The sequence below is a fragment of the Carassius auratus genome, chromosome 27 (genome assembly GCF_003368295.1).
Source record: "Carassius auratus strain Wakin chromosome 27, ASM336829v1, whole genome shotgun sequence".
NCBI lineage: Eukaryota > Metazoa > Chordata > Actinopteri > Cypriniformes > Cyprinidae > Carassius > Carassius auratus.
In genome coordinates, this window is record NC_039269.1 from 644,571 (window position 1) to 661,888 (window position 17,318).

The 17,318-nt window shown below is 35.5% G+C and overlaps 3 protein-coding genes across 4 annotated transcripts; 2 read left to right on the forward strand and 1 right to left on the reverse strand.

Moving 5' to 3' along the window:
* Positions 1-213: 213 nt before the first annotated feature.
* LOC113044962 (retinol-binding protein 1-like) lies at positions 214-2,307 on the reverse strand. Its single transcript, XM_026205017.1, has 4 exons — positions 2,163-2,307; positions 1,732-1,910; positions 805-906; positions 214-327 (listed from the first exon to the last, which is right to left on the reverse strand). The coding sequence occupies exons 1-4, from the start codon at positions 2,236-2,238 to the stop codon at positions 268-270; spliced, it is 417 nt and encodes a 138-aa protein (XP_026060802.1). The 5' UTR covers positions 2,239-2,307; the 3' UTR covers positions 214-267.
* Positions 2,308-6,511: 4,204 nt separating this feature from the next.
* LOC113044963 (retinol-binding protein 2-like) lies at positions 6,512-7,927 on the forward strand. Its single transcript, XM_026205018.1, has 4 exons — positions 6,512-6,677; positions 6,817-6,995; positions 7,432-7,533; positions 7,737-7,927. The coding sequence occupies exons 1-4, from the start codon at positions 6,605-6,607 to the stop codon at positions 7,788-7,790; spliced, it is 408 nt and encodes a 135-aa protein (XP_026060803.1). The 5' UTR covers positions 6,512-6,604; the 3' UTR covers positions 7,791-7,927.
* A 647-nt stretch (positions 7,928-8,574) lies between these two features.
* On the forward strand, positions 8,575-17,239 carry LOC113044965 (coatomer subunit beta'-like). 2 transcript variants are annotated; one of them, XM_026205019.1, is made up of 22 exons: positions 8,575-8,731; positions 9,398-9,535; positions 9,653-9,739; positions 9,904-10,030; positions 10,529-10,677; positions 10,759-10,905; positions 11,005-11,104; positions 11,211-11,353; positions 11,755-11,954; positions 12,514-12,624; positions 12,707-12,795; positions 12,962-13,068; positions 13,169-13,312; positions 13,573-13,703; positions 14,224-14,431; positions 14,733-14,843; positions 15,031-15,245; positions 15,428-15,520; positions 15,868-16,051; positions 16,340-16,414; positions 16,542-16,724; positions 16,808-17,239. In XM_026205019.1, exons 1-22 carry the CDS (start codon positions 8,729-8,731, stop codon positions 16,901-16,903), a joined length of 2,841 nt encoding a protein of 946 aa, XP_026060804.1. In that variant the 5' UTR covers positions 8,575-8,728; the 3' UTR covers positions 16,904-17,239. The 2 variants fall into 2 exon arrangements, with proteins under 2 accessions (XP_026060804.1, XP_026060805.1); XM_026205020.1 differs by having other exon boundaries at positions 16,545-16,724.
* Positions 17,240-17,318: the final 79 nt, after the last annotated feature.

Sequence of the window (17,318 nt, forward strand, 5' to 3'; positions counted from 1 at the left end):
ATGTAATAAAGAAAACTGACAAGAAACTGTGCAGGTTTTTGTGTTCATTCAGATAATGCAGTGGTTGTCTATATGTTTGAACAAACACGTTTAGTCAGCATTCATATTTTTGTGTTCACATTTTCTTTTCTTTCACCAAACATTGTTTACAATGAAAGAGATACAATAGCTTTACTTAAAAATAGCTATTTAATACAGCAATTACTGTTATTAGTAGGCAGAAAAGTTCACTTTTTTTCCCACAGTTGAGTAGTTGTTCAAGGCACATCAGTCGCGAACTTGTTTCTTAAAAACCTGTTTACACACCACTCCACAGACTCGCATTTCCTGAAAAATAAATTAAAAACCCTCAATGTTTAATACAGAATTTATTTCCAATAGCATAAATGCATTTTTAAATACTACTTAAAACATTGACTACATGAACTTGGAATATTAATTTGAATTATACTAATGTTTATTCACAGTGTTTATTTTAGTCAAAGTGAGCTTAAGAAAAAATCTTACAGACTGAGCGTTTGAAATGTAATGTAACCATTTTTAGGTAACAGTCGTGTATACAGTTTAAACACAGAATGTTGAGTGATAAATGAAGTATTCCAGGCCGTTGTATAATAAAGTCACTAAATGGATTTCAGCGTATACACCATTTAAATATGCTTGTTGTTGTAATGCATGACTGCTGCGGTAATCTCATTAATTACACTGTAGACTACACTAAGAACAAGAAGCAGCCAAGTGTGGACTTTCATAATACAACAGAGCGTGTCCTCATGTGAAACCCGCGTCCTTATACAAACTTACCACATGTAACTCATCCCCTTTCACCCACTGAGTCCAGCCCCTTCCCTCTTTTTCTCCTTTCTGTACACACACCAGTTTGTCTCCCTCCCAGTTTACTGTGGTCTACAAAACAAGGACAAATACATGCTGGGGAGAAAGTTGAAGCTGGTACTGACTTGCAATAAACATAGATAATAGAGAATACATTTTTTCTTCCATTTTTTAACTTAAATGTGCAAGGCTTCCGTTGTCAGTCACTTCCAATACATTTTTAGCTGTACATTATTAGTATTACTATGATGATTATTATTTTTAGGCCAAACTTTACTATGTATTACTACACATTTTTATTCTTGTTATTTGCGTATAGTAGGTAATGAATCCGAAGTCTGCACATTAAAAGGAAATTAGGTTACTTCTGCATTGGTAAAGAGTGAATAAATAAATAAAAAGTAAATTTTTGACAAAATTTAAGTGCAATAAATGTAATGGAATACTGAAAGCGAAAACAAATGCTGCATTGGCATTTGCATTTCTAAATGGTATTTAAAAATGTAATATGATGTCCTTTTAAACAATTTTCAGTAATTACAAAGAAATAGTAAGTAACATTGAATTTTGAAGTAGAAAAACTGAAATGGTATTTTCGTGTACAACACACAATTATCTTTATAAACAACTTAGAAAATAATATTTAACTATGTATGTAAGGGACCTAAAGTTTCCGAGCACCAGGTGTTTGCGGCATTAGCCCCAAACCCTCATGGATTTAGGATTCAATAGGTCACTGTATATAAATCTCAGTCTAATCCTGTTTACCGACTCATCCACCACATTAACCTCAGAAAAGCAGTTCAGATTAGTTTTCCATTTAAAAGCATTTCTGATCATATATTTTTGTTTTGTTGTACTTTAAATTGTACCTTTATAAATAAGGAGTTCACTTACCATACATTTCCTATCATCTACACCAACCAAATCCTCCTCGAACTCCTTTCCAACATCAAACTCCATATGGTAGTTCCTAAAGGTGGTGAGAGTCTTGATATTAAAATGATCACCATTCTGAACAACCTCCTTATCAAAGATGAGATAGCTGGCAATTTTTCTGATGACAACATTCACATCTGTAAGTTGAATACATATAAAATCGGTCAACCATAGCCATATATGGTGCATGAACCAATTTTTTATTTCACATAATAGAATCAGGTCTGCTAAAACGTATCTCTTGAGTACAAAATACAGATTTATTTATCTTACTCTGACTGTTTGCAACAGAATATATTCTGTAACATCTCACATCCCTTGTTTAGCATAGAAAATGAATTTCACAGCAGTTAATGAATAAATAAATGGAAAATGAAGTATCAGCCTACCTAGTGCTTCCATGTATTCATCAAAGTTTTCATTACTTGTCATTTTCCAGTATCCATTCATGTCTACCGGAGACATATTTGCTTCTTTTTTTGCGTTTGTCCTATGCACTGATGTTTCAACATCAAGGTGCAGCCCGGCATCTCAAATCACAGGGCACGTTCTAATCCTAAAGCCAATTAACGCCTTTGGATTATCACAAAGAGCATTTACATGTGGTAGAACTTCTGCTGTGGATTTTTTTTTTTTTTTTTTTTTTTTTTTTTGATCAGAGCTCTGTCCCCGGGAGTGAATTGCAATGCATGATGCTTCTCATAAACTCATGTCAGTCAACCATGTGAACAGACAGATGTGTCAGTTTGTAATTGTTTTGATTCTCAGTCTGTCAGCAGCACAACAGTCAAAGCAACCATCACAATGCTGTCAAACAGCGTTCCATTTATGCCTACAGACTCCAGAGAGAGATAGAAGGAGAGAGAATTGATCACTGCACAAACAGGAGGTGAAGAGCTGTCAGTAATGAGGCCAGTCTTGAGACGTATTCCTGACTATAAATTACTCCGAAGTGTTTACAGTGAAGTGCAAAATAAAAGATACAGAACTGTCATGATGAGCTTCTTGAGATGTTTACATTTTTTGGATCATGGCTTATTGCATCTTTCATAAACCACAATAGAGTGCCTTTGACAACTGAACCAGTCACAAATAAAGTAGTAGTAATATTATATTACAGGTGCTCATCTCATTAAAAAGTTGATTTATTTCACTAAATCCATTCAAAAACGGAAACGTGTATATTATATTCATTCATCACACACAGACTGATATATTTCAAATGTTTATTTCTTTTAATTTTGATAATTATAACTAACTAAGGAAAATCCCAAATTAAGTATCTCAGAAAATTAGAATATTACTTAAGACGAATACAAAGAAAGGATTTTTAGATATCTTGGCAAACTGAAAAGTATGAACATGAAAAGTATGAGCATGTACAGCACGTAATACTTAGTTTGGGCTCCTTTTGCCTGAATTACTGCAGCAATGTGGCGTGACTTGGAGTCGATCAGTCTGTGGCACTGCTCAGGTGTTATGAGAGCCCAGGTTGCTCTGATAGTGGCCTTCAGCTCTTCTGCATTGCATATCAGTCTGTATGTAATGAATGAATATAATATTGTTACGATATTCCCTGAACAGATGAAAAGAAAACTTCAGTTTTTGAATGGAATTACTGAAATAAATCAACTTTTTGATTATATTCTAATTATATGACCAGCACCTGTATAAAATAAAACTAAAGTTTAAATGTACTGTTTGCAATTATTTGTCATTTGTAATATATTTTCCAGTGTAAGTTATTCCTGTGTTGGCCTAAGCTGAATTTTCAGAAGCCATTATTCTAGTTTTCCTTATTATAAACAAATATTAAATTTGCCAATTTTTTTTGTTTGTTTGTTTTTTGTAAAAACTGTGATGTATATTGTTTTAGTATTGTTTGATGAATAGAACATTTAAAAGCACATATTTGAAATATAAATCTTTTGACAGTTTATATATCTTTTATGTCACTTTAGATCAATTAACTGTGTGCTGGCTGAAGAATTATTGAAGAATTATTAATTTATAATTAATTAATTTCTTTAAAAAATTAATACATCAATCAAAACTCTTACTGAGTTCAAATTTTGAACAGTAGTGTATTTGGACAAATATTAATAAATATGTAATAAATCACTTAAAAATCATGACATAACATATTTTTTTATTTATTTTTTATTTTATTTTTTGACCGACAGACATATTGACAGACCTTGCCACTTGTATGGAAAGATCCAGTTTTCCCGAAACATCCTTTTTTTTTTGTTGTTTTGTTTTGTTTGTTTGTTTTTGTTTTTCATTCTTGTGGGCAATTTGAGTTTGAATCCTAAACGTTTCCCTGTGATTAAAATAGAGAATACCATGCCATATTAAATGAACTAATACCAAAATATTCTTTTTCTGTACTCACATACTCGTCCTACTTTCTCACTGGCCTCTTTATGACACACTAGAAGGAGCATTCAAGATAAAGTCTGACTCATAAATATCACTAAAAGTGCTGGAACAGTGGTGACAGAATAAAGTGTAGCCTTTGGGCATTCTGATCCTCTGAACATCAGACGCTGGAAATGGTCCTTGTTCTTCCTGACATATTTCTTTGCTACTTATCTTGTCTTCCATGCTTAACAATAGAGTACAAATACAAATTTCTCTGATCACAGGAATGAAGATTAAATACCATGATGTTGTATAACCTCCTACCCACTCGCCCCCTTTTCTGGCAGCAGCATCTCAGTGGGTGAGAGATTTATAATATTGTTTATGCACTATGCCAATTATCACTTCAAAACTGGCTGTTTCCAAAGTCATGCTGCACAGAGAAAAGCAATCTTTCTGTAGGTACTAATTAAGTTCTGGTAATTTAGTTTTACACTTTAGTAGGCTAATTAATCCTGTGTGGAACACATTGTACATTTGCATCGAAAAGACTATCTTTAAATTATATTTTTATATTAAAATTATACTTTAATTTTAGAAAAGATCAAAGGTGATCAAATGTTTATTGTTACAAAAGATTTCTATTTCAAATAAATGCTGTTCTTTTTTATCTCATCAAACAATCCTTAAAGAATTCTAAAACAGTTCCAAAAAAAATGATAATAATTTTTGTTTTATTGCACATAAATAAACTTCAATAAATAAATATAACCTCGGATAACAGTATGGAAAAACAAATAATAAGTGAAGACAAAAAAATTAAACGAAGTACAGCGGTAGTAAATCAAATTGCATACAGTTTTACAAATGTGACACTTTTTTTGTTGTTAATATTTTTTTATGTTAAAATTAGGTTAAAGTCACAAAAACACATAGGCGGAGTTTCACTTTTGTGCGTGGGGGGGGGGGGGGCACCTACAAGCAGATGCGGTGTAGCAGTCGATTCTGTTCCTCTCGGAATGTCTGTTTCCCTTTACGCAAACATACTACAATTCTTGCGTAGTTGCCGTGTTACTATACGTACGATCAGAACTAGCGTGCGCAAGAAGCGTGAAAAAAAAATAAAATACACAATTCAAATTTTCTAATTTTATTTGTCCTATCTTATAATTTTTGTGGATATAATGAGTAAGTTTAGAATTAATTATTTTTAATCAGTAATTAGAAAATATGAATTCTGTATTTATTTTTATTTTTCAAAGCACAAGACAGGCATTAATTGGCTCTGGTCTGGGGGGGCAGTGCCCCCCTTAGCCCCCCTTAACCCCCCCCCCCCCCCAAACTCCGCCCTTGCAAAAACATAATATGTAATTTGGGCAATGTTGAATAAAATTTACATTTATGAATGTAAGTCAGACCAAAAAAAATAAATAAATAAATGAAATGAGCATTACCAATTTTTGATGTGGGGTAAATTTTATGCAACATTTTTAAATGTCATTATTTCACTTTGTTTGGGAAGTTAAGAGTCATGCTTTTTTCCAATTAATCTATCTTTAAATATCTATTAAATAATTAAATAAATAAATCATAATAAATCCCTTTTGCCATATGAAGAAATTCCTTATGGTCCTGGAAATTGTATTTAAACATGAAATCACAGTAAGAATAAACATTCATAATGACCGGTGGTCGTAACTAAAAGCTTTAGGTAATGACGTAATCGTGTAACTGTGTCAGCAAGGTTGGATTTGACACTAAATGCGATTTACAGTGAAACTAAAAATAAAAAAACACTGTACAATAGTAATTTTATAGTTTTTGCCAACAACAAGTGTTCACAATGCAACAAATCTGAGTAGAGCTCTGCTTCATTCAAACGAACAGTTACACAACATGATGTCCAGTGGCAGTGCAGAGATAGTAATACATACCAGGACAGCATCAACAGCAGCATAGGGTACAAACGTGATCACTGCAAAATACTATTTATACAAGAACATGTTTTAATTCCGAGTCTTATAATGCAACATTCTAAAGAATTCAGAATAACAACCAATTGTCATCCTAACCAAGCCTATAACATTTTTCCCCTTCAAATATCACGGTATGCAGAGGGAATATTGAACTCGAGACTAAATAGTGAGCCAATTATCCAGAACATTTTAATAGGACAACTGACAAGACTGAACTTAACCAAACAGGAACTAATGCCAATAAAAAGAAACCCAAGAACCTTCAAAGTGTCTGTTGGCCAGTTGTTATTTACACCTGATCCTAACACCTGTATTGATTTCTTTTTTCAGTAGGTGAAGGTGGTCTCTCCTATCCCATTAGGTCATAGATCTCTCTTATCATTACTCTGCCCTCTCCCCTCATTGTGAATAACAGTTGAGTATAAAAGGTTTGGTGCACCTCCTCACTGGACCTGGCAACGTTCCTGAAGTCCAGAGCTCATCGCACAACCATGCCTGTGGATTTCACTGGAAAATGGGAGCTGGAGTCAAGCGAAAACCTTGAAAATTACCTTAAAGCACTGGGTAAGTCTACGGAGCAGAAATAAGAGAATTATGTGCAATTTCCTCATTTGGATCATGCAGTTTTATTATGATATTAAAACATGATACAGTATATTTCATGGAAATGACCATGCCAGGTTTCAAATATTTACTCTTATAGACATTGACTTTGCCATCCGCAAGATTGCAGCCCACCTTACTCCAGTAAAGACCTTTATCCAGGATGGGGACAACTTTGTGATTAAGACACAGAGTGCCTTCAAGAGCTATGAGCTGAGCTTCAGTGTTGGAGTTGAGAAGGAAGAATTTACTAAGGGATTTGACAACAGGATGCTAAAGGTGAACTATACATATATTTAATAGCTGCGATCCTCTTCTGTTATTTAACTTGTAGTTACCCCAGCGTTGGCCATGATCTCAGTAAGTTTGTTCAGTGATGAAACCACAGTAAAACAAATAGAGCACAGGCTTCAACATTTGCCTAGAGGACTACAAAGGCTTTGAAGGTCTACTTTTTTATTTTTTATTTTCCATCTGAATACAGCTTTATTTTATATAAACAATGCTCCCTGTTATTGAATACAATACAGCTAATAGCTCTCCTCAATGAAAATGTATTTTTTATGATGATACTGTTTGATTTAAAAATCTGTTTATTAAATAAATGTAAAACATATAAAATAAATAAAATTAGTTTATTTTGATCAAAATTGTTTAATAACAGACCCGTTAATGACGTATGTATATGTGTGTTTTTTTTTTTTTTTACATACAGACTCTGGTGACCTGGGAAGGGGACAAATTGGTGGCCATCCAGAAAGGTGAGAAAGCCAACCGGGGATGGAAACACTGGATAGAAGATGACAAACTTTATCTGGTGAGCGTTCAGTCATTATATGGATAATAATAACCTGATTAAAGTTAATCATCTGTCATTTTTATAAATATATTTGAAATATTTCTAATTACGAAGATTAATGACACAAGTATTCCAGCGTATTAATTTATTTTCCCTGCACAATTCTTGTTTTGCTGTGTCACAATGGGTACATTCTGACCTCATGATCATTTCACTTGCAGGAGCTGACATGTGAGGACGCTGTGTGCCAGCAAGTGTACAAAAGAAAAGACTGATTTGTGACATGTGATTCAGTTCATGTTGTTCTGCTATCAAGTCTATCAAAATCAAGCTGTGTATTAACCTGATTAACACTCTCAACACTTCATTAACCCCCCTAAACTAAATAAAGATATTGAGATGTTAAGACTCATCATGTCTTGTGAATTTAACTTAGTTAAACTTTAAAAAAAGAAAGATTAGTTTTCTCTCTGCCTTGCTCACATACGCCCATAAACCACACATTGTGTTTAAATACATATTAATTGATTATATACATGATTTATATTTTCTTTAGTATCTCAGACAACACAACAATAGAGCTATAATCGCAGTTAATTTCCCCATAATTAGCTAAAAATAGTTTTACATACATTGGATATATGTAAAGATCCACTTGATTCTATAACCATCAAACAATGTAAGAGACAGCCTATCTAAAAAAAAAAAAAAAAAGCAATCAAACTTATTTTTAGAATTATTAGTAATTCGTTTTTTTTTAATATGCAAAGATACAATGTAGAAGGCTGTTATGCTACTAGCATTTGTAACAGATTTATTGTATGACGACTAGCCCTATCTGTTACATTTGAATATTTATCATATCTGAATGTTTTAAACATTAGCACTGTATTTTTGGCGTATTCTTCCTCATAAGTACACCGAAGGTGCATTTTTTGGCTTTACAAAGGGTTAAACTCGATTTCACCGCAAGCAGCTATTGCCATGCAGCAACGCTAAAAAAAAAATGTCGAGTTTAACCGAAATAACCCGAAACATTCCGAGGCCTTCCGAGTGTCACGTCAACGCTTCCGACGTCAAGCGCACGGGCTTCGAGGAAGTTCCACGTCACATTTGCCTGCCGTGCACAAAACTGCAGCCGAAAAACATCAGACTCTCGGTGGATGATATAAAATACTACAGGTGAAGGAGACCAAAACCAGCAAACACAAACATGGTAAGTGTGACAACAGTATCCGTGTTATTGGCAATATTAGACCTGGTTCGGAGATACTGAGGAAAAGTACGCTTTGGGTAATGTTAACGTTAGCTTTCGCTGTTAGCCTTGAAGGCCCTTGGAATGGCCACATAGACAACTTCTTCATTCAGACAGTCTGTGAAAAATGTATATTTTTTTACTCTTATTTTTGTAGTTAATACGTCCATTTAAAGCCTTACACTTACATATGTTATAACTACATTGGTCACTTAATGTTAAATGTTGTTATGAAGTGAAATAGTGTGTTCTGGCTAACAGCTGATGATATGAATGTGAATATTGTATTGCACTGTTAGAAATGTGTTGCTCTACGTATATATTCTGTTCAGTAAAATGGTAATTCATGACATTATCTGCAAGAGGCCTGATTTGTTGTTGCTTATTAACTGTGCTAAACGTTTACAATATCAGACATATAACTGGGAGACAAATAGATTTTTATTTAACTTGTGGGGAAAAACAGTCAAGGCCGAATATCACCGCTTTCTCTTCCTATAATAAAAGATAAATATGTTGACTATTGGCGTTCCTACTGTACTTAATACAGTGTACACTGTTTGCTGCTGAATGGATGCTGATAATATCAACTAGTGTGTAATAGTGATTTTGATTCTTCTCTTCTAGCCTCTGAGGCTGGACATCAAGCGCAAACTCACGGCTCGATCTGACCGTGTCAAAAGCGTAGACCTTCATCCGTCCGAGCCATGGATGCTGGCCAGTCTGTACAATGGCAGTGTCTGTGTGTGGAACCATGAAACACAGGTGACTAGCAGACCTTATGTTTTTCAGCATTTGCAGTATATTACGATCTTTACATTAGGGATACAGCAGTGTGCGTTGCATGTTTATCTAATAAGGTCTAATATTCATCCTTCACAGACTCTGGTTAAGACTTTTGAAGTCTGCGACCTTCCAGTAAGAGCCGCCAAATTTGTCGCCAGGAAAAATTGGGTCATTACTGGTGCTGTAAGTATATACGTGAAGAAGAATAATATGCACTAGTGTGTAATAACTATTAATACTCTTTTTGAAATGATGTAATAATAAATAAATGTATTATAATATATAGATACATAAATAATAACAGATAGATATGGATCTTTTAATACATTTCCTGCCTTTTTTTGTAGGATGACATGCAAATTCGGGCTTTCAACTATAACACACTAGAGCGAGTACACATGTTTGAGGCCCATTCAGATTACATTCGCTGCATCGCTGTTCATCCCACCCAGCCCTACATCCTCACAAGCAGTGGTATGTACAGATTAAATTCTCATCAAGTATTTATATTGTACATGTATGCATATATGAATGTGTATAAAATATTACACCGCCATTGGTTGGGTCAGTAAGATTATTTTTTAAAGAAAGTATTACTTTTATTCATCAAGGATGCATTAAATTGGTCAAAGTTGGTAGGAAAGACATTCAAAAGCTTTTCAAAAGATTTATATTTCCAATAAAAGATTTATTTATTTATTTATTTTTAAGCACAAAATCAGCATATTAGAAACTGAAGACTGCAGTAATGACTGCTGAAATCTAATTTGTCATTTTTATTTATATATATATATATATATATTAAACTAAAACAAATGTCATTTTAAATCATAAGAATATTTTCCAATGTTGCATTTTTTGATTAAATAAATGTGATTAAATAAAAATCGCACCAACCCCGAAACATTTCAACTGTGTTATGTATATGTAGAATTCTTTTGTTTTACACTCATTGGTTCTGTGTATGTTTAGATGACATGTTGATAAAGCTCTGGGACTGGGAGAAGAAATGGTCCTGCAGTCAGGTGTTTGAGGGCCACACACACTACGTCATGCAGATTGTCATCAACCCTAAAGACAACAACCAGTTTGCAAGTGCATCGCTGGATAGAACTATCAAGGTATGTTTGAACATCCATGTGGATAGAGCTGAATCTGATTTGTGACATTTCACCTAGAATTTCTCCTGTGTTTTGTTTCAGGTTTGGCAGCTGGGCTCTTCCTCTCCTAACTTCACTCTGGAGGGCCATGATAAGGGGGTGAACTGCATTGATTATTACAGTGGAGGAGATAAACCCTACCTCATATCAGGAGCTGATGACAGACTGGTCAAGATTTGGGACTATCAGGTTTGAATTCTATTGATAATATGGATATGCTCAATGCTGCAAGTCACTCCTCGCCATTTATTTACTTATGTTCTGTGTTACCTCTCTCTCTCTCGTTAGAATAAGACGTGTGTGCAGACGCTCGAGGGTCACGCTCAGAATGTGTCCTGTGTAAACTTCCACCCAGAGCTGCCGATCATCATCACTGGATCAGAGGACGGTGAGTTGTCGCATATAATGTTAAAACGTTATAGTATATACATTTTATAAAAGTAAACTACCTCTTTCCTGATGCAAATGTAACTGTCTTTTGTTTTGTTGTTCAGGCACGGTTCGGATCTGGCACTCCAGCACTTATCGTCTGGAGAGCACCCTGAACTATGGTATGGAGCGGGTGTGGTGTGTGTCTGGCTTGCGTGGCTCCAACAATGTGGCATTGGGCTATGATGAAGGCAGCATCATTATCAAGGTACCAAAAATAATTCAAAGGTAACACCATGCTGTTTCCTGTCAGTGGTGTGACACATTGGCTGAACCTCTGGGCTGGTAATTGGAAAGTTCAGTCCATCATGTTGCTTCAGGGCCAGGGCTGTCAGCAGGGAGTAGTCGGCAGAGGGTAGAGGACAGATAATGTTACGAACTATTTATTTCAAATAAATGCTGTTCTTTTGAACTTTCTATTCAAAGAATTCTGAAAAAAAGTATCACCTGTTTCCGCAAAAATATTAAGCAGTTTTCTGCTTTTAAACAGTAGGTTATATAGATAAATTTACTTAAATGAACACTAACTAATTATCTAAATAGCTTTATAGTGTTACATCTCATGTGGTGAATTCTCTGTAAGTTAGCTGCTTTCTTTTTGTGTTTTAGCTTGGTCGTGAGGAGCCAGCCATGTCAATGGACACCAGTGGAAAAATCATTTGGGCCAAGCACTCCGAGATTCAGCAGGCTAACCTCAAAGCCATGGGAGATGCTGAGATCAAGGATGGTGAGAGGCTGCCACTGGCAGTGAAAGACATGGGCAGCTGTGAAATCTACCCTCAAACCATCCAGCACAATCCTAATGGAAGGTAAGACAACCACTTCTGTGCATCAGGTCTTAAAGGGGCAGCAACCTAATAATACCTGGTGATGTCATTATGCTCATCAAACAAAACAAAACAAAAAATATGTTTTTGACAAATTTATCTATAATTAATTTATACTATTCAGTGTTATTTTACACTTAATTATACAAATTTTGTACCGGAATACTACCGACCATATTATATTTCTAACATTCTGTGTGTATTTATCTATGCTTGTAATTTATGTATTTGTTCTTATTTGTTCACTTGTCTCATGTATAATGTTTGAACTTTCTTAGGCTAAGAGTTTTTGCTGTGGTATCAAGCACTTATGAAAAGCAAAATTACATTGAGATTATTATTATTTATTTATTTTTTGGATTTTCTTGCTGATTCGAAAAGCGATCTGATCCGTGGCTCAAAAACTGTAATATGATCCGAACCGTGAGATATGTGATCCGTTGAACCACACTAGCTTTTATCCTTTAATGCCCCTCAATTACATGTCACCTGATCCTTGCTGCAGTTTAGTAATGGAAACATAATTTGACATTGTGTTTAGGTTTGTGGTGGTGTGTGGAGATGGAGAGTACATCATCTACACTGCCATGGCTCTGAGAAATAAGAGCTTTGGATCTGCACAGGAGTTTGTCTGGGCCCATGATTCATCTGAGTAAGTACTCTACAAGCATGTAGAATGGATGCAGGAGATGACTGTCAAAAACACTTAATGATGTTACTTATTTTAATTTAAGGTACGCGATACGGGAAAGCAGCAGTGTGGTTAAGATCTTCAAAAATTTTAAGGAGAAAAAATCTTTTAAGCCAGACTTTGGAGCAGAAGGTAAACTGCTTTACGCTTGTATCATGGGCAGTATTCACGATATTCTTGCAAATGTAATAAGCACAAAAAAATGAACTTGTACAGTATATTGCATATCTGTTACATGTCATGCCGAATGTAGTAAAACTGCTATTTTATAGTTTTTTTTTTGTAAATGTGTTTGCAGGCATCTATGGTGGTTTCCTGCTGGGTGTCCGATCAGCGAATGGCTTGGCTTTCTATGACTGGGATAACACAGAGCTGATTCGCCGCATTGAGATCCAGCCCAAACACGTGAGTCATCTGCTCCGGACAGTCCTCCATTACTTTTCTCTTCATGATTAGCCCATTTTTTAGTCTGTCTGGACCAACTGCATCTTGCATCTATTTTCAGATTTTCTGGTCAGACTCCGGAGAGCTGGTGTGTATTGCCACCGAGGAGTCTTTCTTCATCCTGCGCTATCTGTCGGAGAAGGTGGCTGCCTCACAGGAGTCAAATGAGGGGATAACTGAAGACGGTATTGAAGATGCTTTTGAGGTAGGGTGTCCAACAGAGTTAAAAAGTTGCTGCAGAGGAAAAGCAAGTTGTTACATTTTAGTACATTTATAACTTAAAAAAAAAAAAACTCCTTTGCATCTTGCCTTTTCTATTTATTTGTTCTGAATTGCCAAAAATTGAATTAATAAATCATTCAGCAATAAATCAAGTACAACAATATATTAAGATCAATTTAAATTAAATTTAGATTAATGTAAAACACAGGGTCTGAGCTCCTGATCGTGTGTTTGTGTGTGCAGGTCCAGGGAGAGATTCAGGAAGTGGTAAAGACTGGTCTGTGGGTGGGAGACTGTTTCATTTACACCAGCTCTGTCAACAGACTCAACTACTTTGTTGGAGGAGAGATTGTCACAATTGCTCACCTGGACAGGTACAGTAAAAGTTTGTTTTTGGATGTATTAGTCCCACACACTACCGTTACGAAGTTTCAAGATTATTTATTTATTTTAAATGTTTTTGAGCCTCTTTTGCCCAAAATACAGTAAAACGAATATCATAAAATATTATTTAAAAAAAAAAAATTATTTTAATATATTTAAAATGTAATTTATTCCTCTGATGGGAAAGCTGTAAGTCTTCTGAAAATATGCTGATTTGCTGCTTGTGCAACAAATCTTATCATTGTCAATGTTGAAAACAGGTGTGCTGCTTAATATGATTGTGATTTTTCTTGATAAATAGAAAATTCAAAGAGTATTTATTAGAAATAAAACAAATTCTAACATTGTAAGAAAATTTTACTGTCACTTTATCAATTTGATGCACCCTTGCTGAATAATTATTTTCTTTTTACTGAACCCAAACTGTTGTTGAACAGTAGTGTAAATATACACAGAAAACATTTATTTATGATTTTATTTAGCCTAACAGTGACGACTTGTTTTCTTTAGAACTATGTACCTTCTGGGTTACATTCCAAAAGACGACCGTCTTTACCTGGGTGATAAGGAGCTGAACATAGTGAGTTTCTCTCTTCTGGTGTCTGTCCTGGAGTACCAGACTGCCGTCATGCGCAGAGACTTTGGCATGGCAGACAAAGTGCTGCCCACCATTCCGAAAGAACAGAGAACCAGAGTTGCCCACTTCCTGGAAAAACAGGTAAGACTTTAAATGTTTGCCTGTAAGCTATGAGTTGCGAAATATAAGGTATAAAATTATAATGTTCTTGCTCTGCTAAAATATCTGCAGCCAAGACTAACCCATATGTTTTGGGAAAAAAAATTCTTGATCGAACGCTTTTAAAAATATACATTGTGATAAAGTGCAAGTTAATTTGAAAATCAATACAGTAATTTTTCTTGAAGACCTTGTATAGATTGATTGCCTGCCAAATGTGCTGCGAGTCAAAATGATATTCTGTGAAATCTGAAGGATCTTTGTTTGTGTGCCTTCCCTGCAGGGTTTCAAGCAGCAGGCTCTGGCCGTGTCCTCTGATCCAGAGCACCGGTTCGAGCTGGCGCTACAGTTAGGAGAGCTGAAAATTGCTTATCAGCTAGCAGTAGAAGCTGAGGTTTGTAATTGTATACCAGTGAAACACATCCCTAGTGCTGGCCAAGCTCAGTTGATTAATGCTTTATTTATTTGAACATTTAATGAAGTAAGAAAAAAATACAGTTTTTTGTAAAAGTAATGTACAGTATTCTCCATGAATGCTAATGTAATGAAGGTGTTTAATGATACTGCTTTTTCTTCTGTAGTCGGAGCAGAAGTGGAAGCAGTTGGCAGAGTTGGCCATCAGTAAGTGCCAGTTTAGTTTGGCACAGGAGTGCCTCCATCATGCCCAGGACTATGGAGGACTGCTGCTGCTGGCCACAGCATCTGGCAACGCCACTATGGTTGCCAAACTTGCAGAGGGGGCAGAGCGTGACGGCAAAAACAATGTTGCCTTCATGACCTACTTCCTGCAGGGAAAGTAAGCATCACAGGAGAAAAAAAACCTTCGCCAGCTGAAATAAAAATAGAGAAATGTTGATCTACATTTGATAGTCTACTAGCAATTCCTACACTGCTGGAGGAAGTCATGTTTCAGTCACAGATTGTTCTTTTCATAAAGTTGTGTTTTAGTAAATTTTTATTGTTTGTTTATCTTGCCAGACTGGACAACTGTTTGGAGCTTCTGATCAAGACAAATCGTCTGCCAGAAGCAGCCTTTCTTGCCCGCACATATCTGCCCAGCCAAGTATCCAGGTCTGTGTTCACTGCCATAGCAGTAAAGTGACAGATTATTTTAGAAGGGCATAAAACATGCTACCAGAATAAATAGTATGAATAGAAAATAGTATGCACAATCTTACAATCAGAGTGCACTGTGTACGATTCTGTGTTCATCAACACAACAGTATGCACTCGACTCTATCTTCAGTTACCAGTGTGAAAACCTAAAATGAGTCTCTTTTTGGCTCGTATTTGATCAAAACTCCTAAGAAATAAGACAATTTTGCACTAAATTAAAATAAAATTAATTTGTCATTGATATTTTTTTCTCACAGTGAAATAGTACTTTTATAAATCTGGATCTCTGTGTCTGTTCACAGGGTGGTGAAGCTTTGGAGAGAGAGTTTGTCTAAAGTAAATCAGAAAGCAGCAGAGTCTCTGGCAGACCCCACAGAGTATGAGAACTTATTCCCAGGTCTGAGAGAGGCCTTTGTGGCAGAGCAGTACCTGAGAGAGACCTGCCTCGGCCAAACAAGACCTGCCTCAGACTACCCACTGGTCACGGTAAGAAATGCCTCTTTTTCTCTCTTTTTATCTTCACTCAGTGGTATTTTACTATTATTTATTTACTTTTCTTATTAATATTTTGAGTTATCTTTTTTATGTTCACATTTTGTAAAGCTGCTCAATTTCACCAATTTGTATATACAGTATATTTTTTCTGGTTTGTAATAAAAAAAAAAAAGTTTTGTTCACATTTAACTCTGTTTTATATTTGTATAATGCACCTTTATAATTGAAGTCACTGTGCAGCCAATGTTTTTTATTTTTCTTCTCGTATACTTTCTGTAGCCCAATGAAGAAAGAAATGTGTTGGAAGAGGCCAGTGGTTACGAACCCAAAGGAATTATCCCCACTCCCACGCAGGTGTGTGTTTGTTTATGAAACGCTCATCTTGTTGATGGTATTACACTGTAGCCCAGAATACCAGAACAACAGTGTGGTCTAATATTTCTTTGTGCATGAACTAATCAATTGGCCTGTGAATGTTCAGCAGGTGAAGGACGCAGAGGAGGACCCAGAGGATGTGGGTGTTTTGGCCTCGGTGACGGCAGCCGTCTCGCCTCCAGTAGTTGCAGAAGTGCCTACTATGAGTCATGCTGAATCCCAGCCTGCTCAGAAGGTTGAGGAGAAGACACAAAAAGAGCCTCCCAAGACAACAGCAGCAGAACAGAAGGTATTTGGTCAAAATATACTCCTAAAAAAAAAAAAACATTAACATCAGACTTGATGTAACCTCACAATCTGATTTCTGTTAAGGTTATCGATGATCTGGAGGATGATTTGGATAACATGGAGCTTGATGACATTGACACCACAGACGTCAATCTGGATGACGACTTCTTAGATGACTAAACCCTCAGCACTGAAAGCATCGAGTTTATTTAAGCGACCAAACCTTTTTTTTATTTGTTCCTGTTAGACCTGCAGAGCTGAAGTCTAGGGTAAACTAAGCTGAATATAAATACATCTTTTAGGGCGTACCACCAATGGAAAGAAAAGGAGAAATGTGCTTTATTTTTGGTGAATATTTTTATTTGATTTTTTTGTTTTTTTTTTGTTTTGGGACTTCATTCTGGACCTTCAATTTACATTTTACCCCTACATCAAGGTATACGTTGATTCTTGTGTGTTCACCCATGATAAATCATGGTGCCATTATTCATAATAAAGATAACTACTCTACTACAATAATTTGTCCTGTCATGAGATTGTTTGTTTTTATATTCTGTTAAATTTAGAATCCTTTAGTCAAAAAAAAAAAACATAT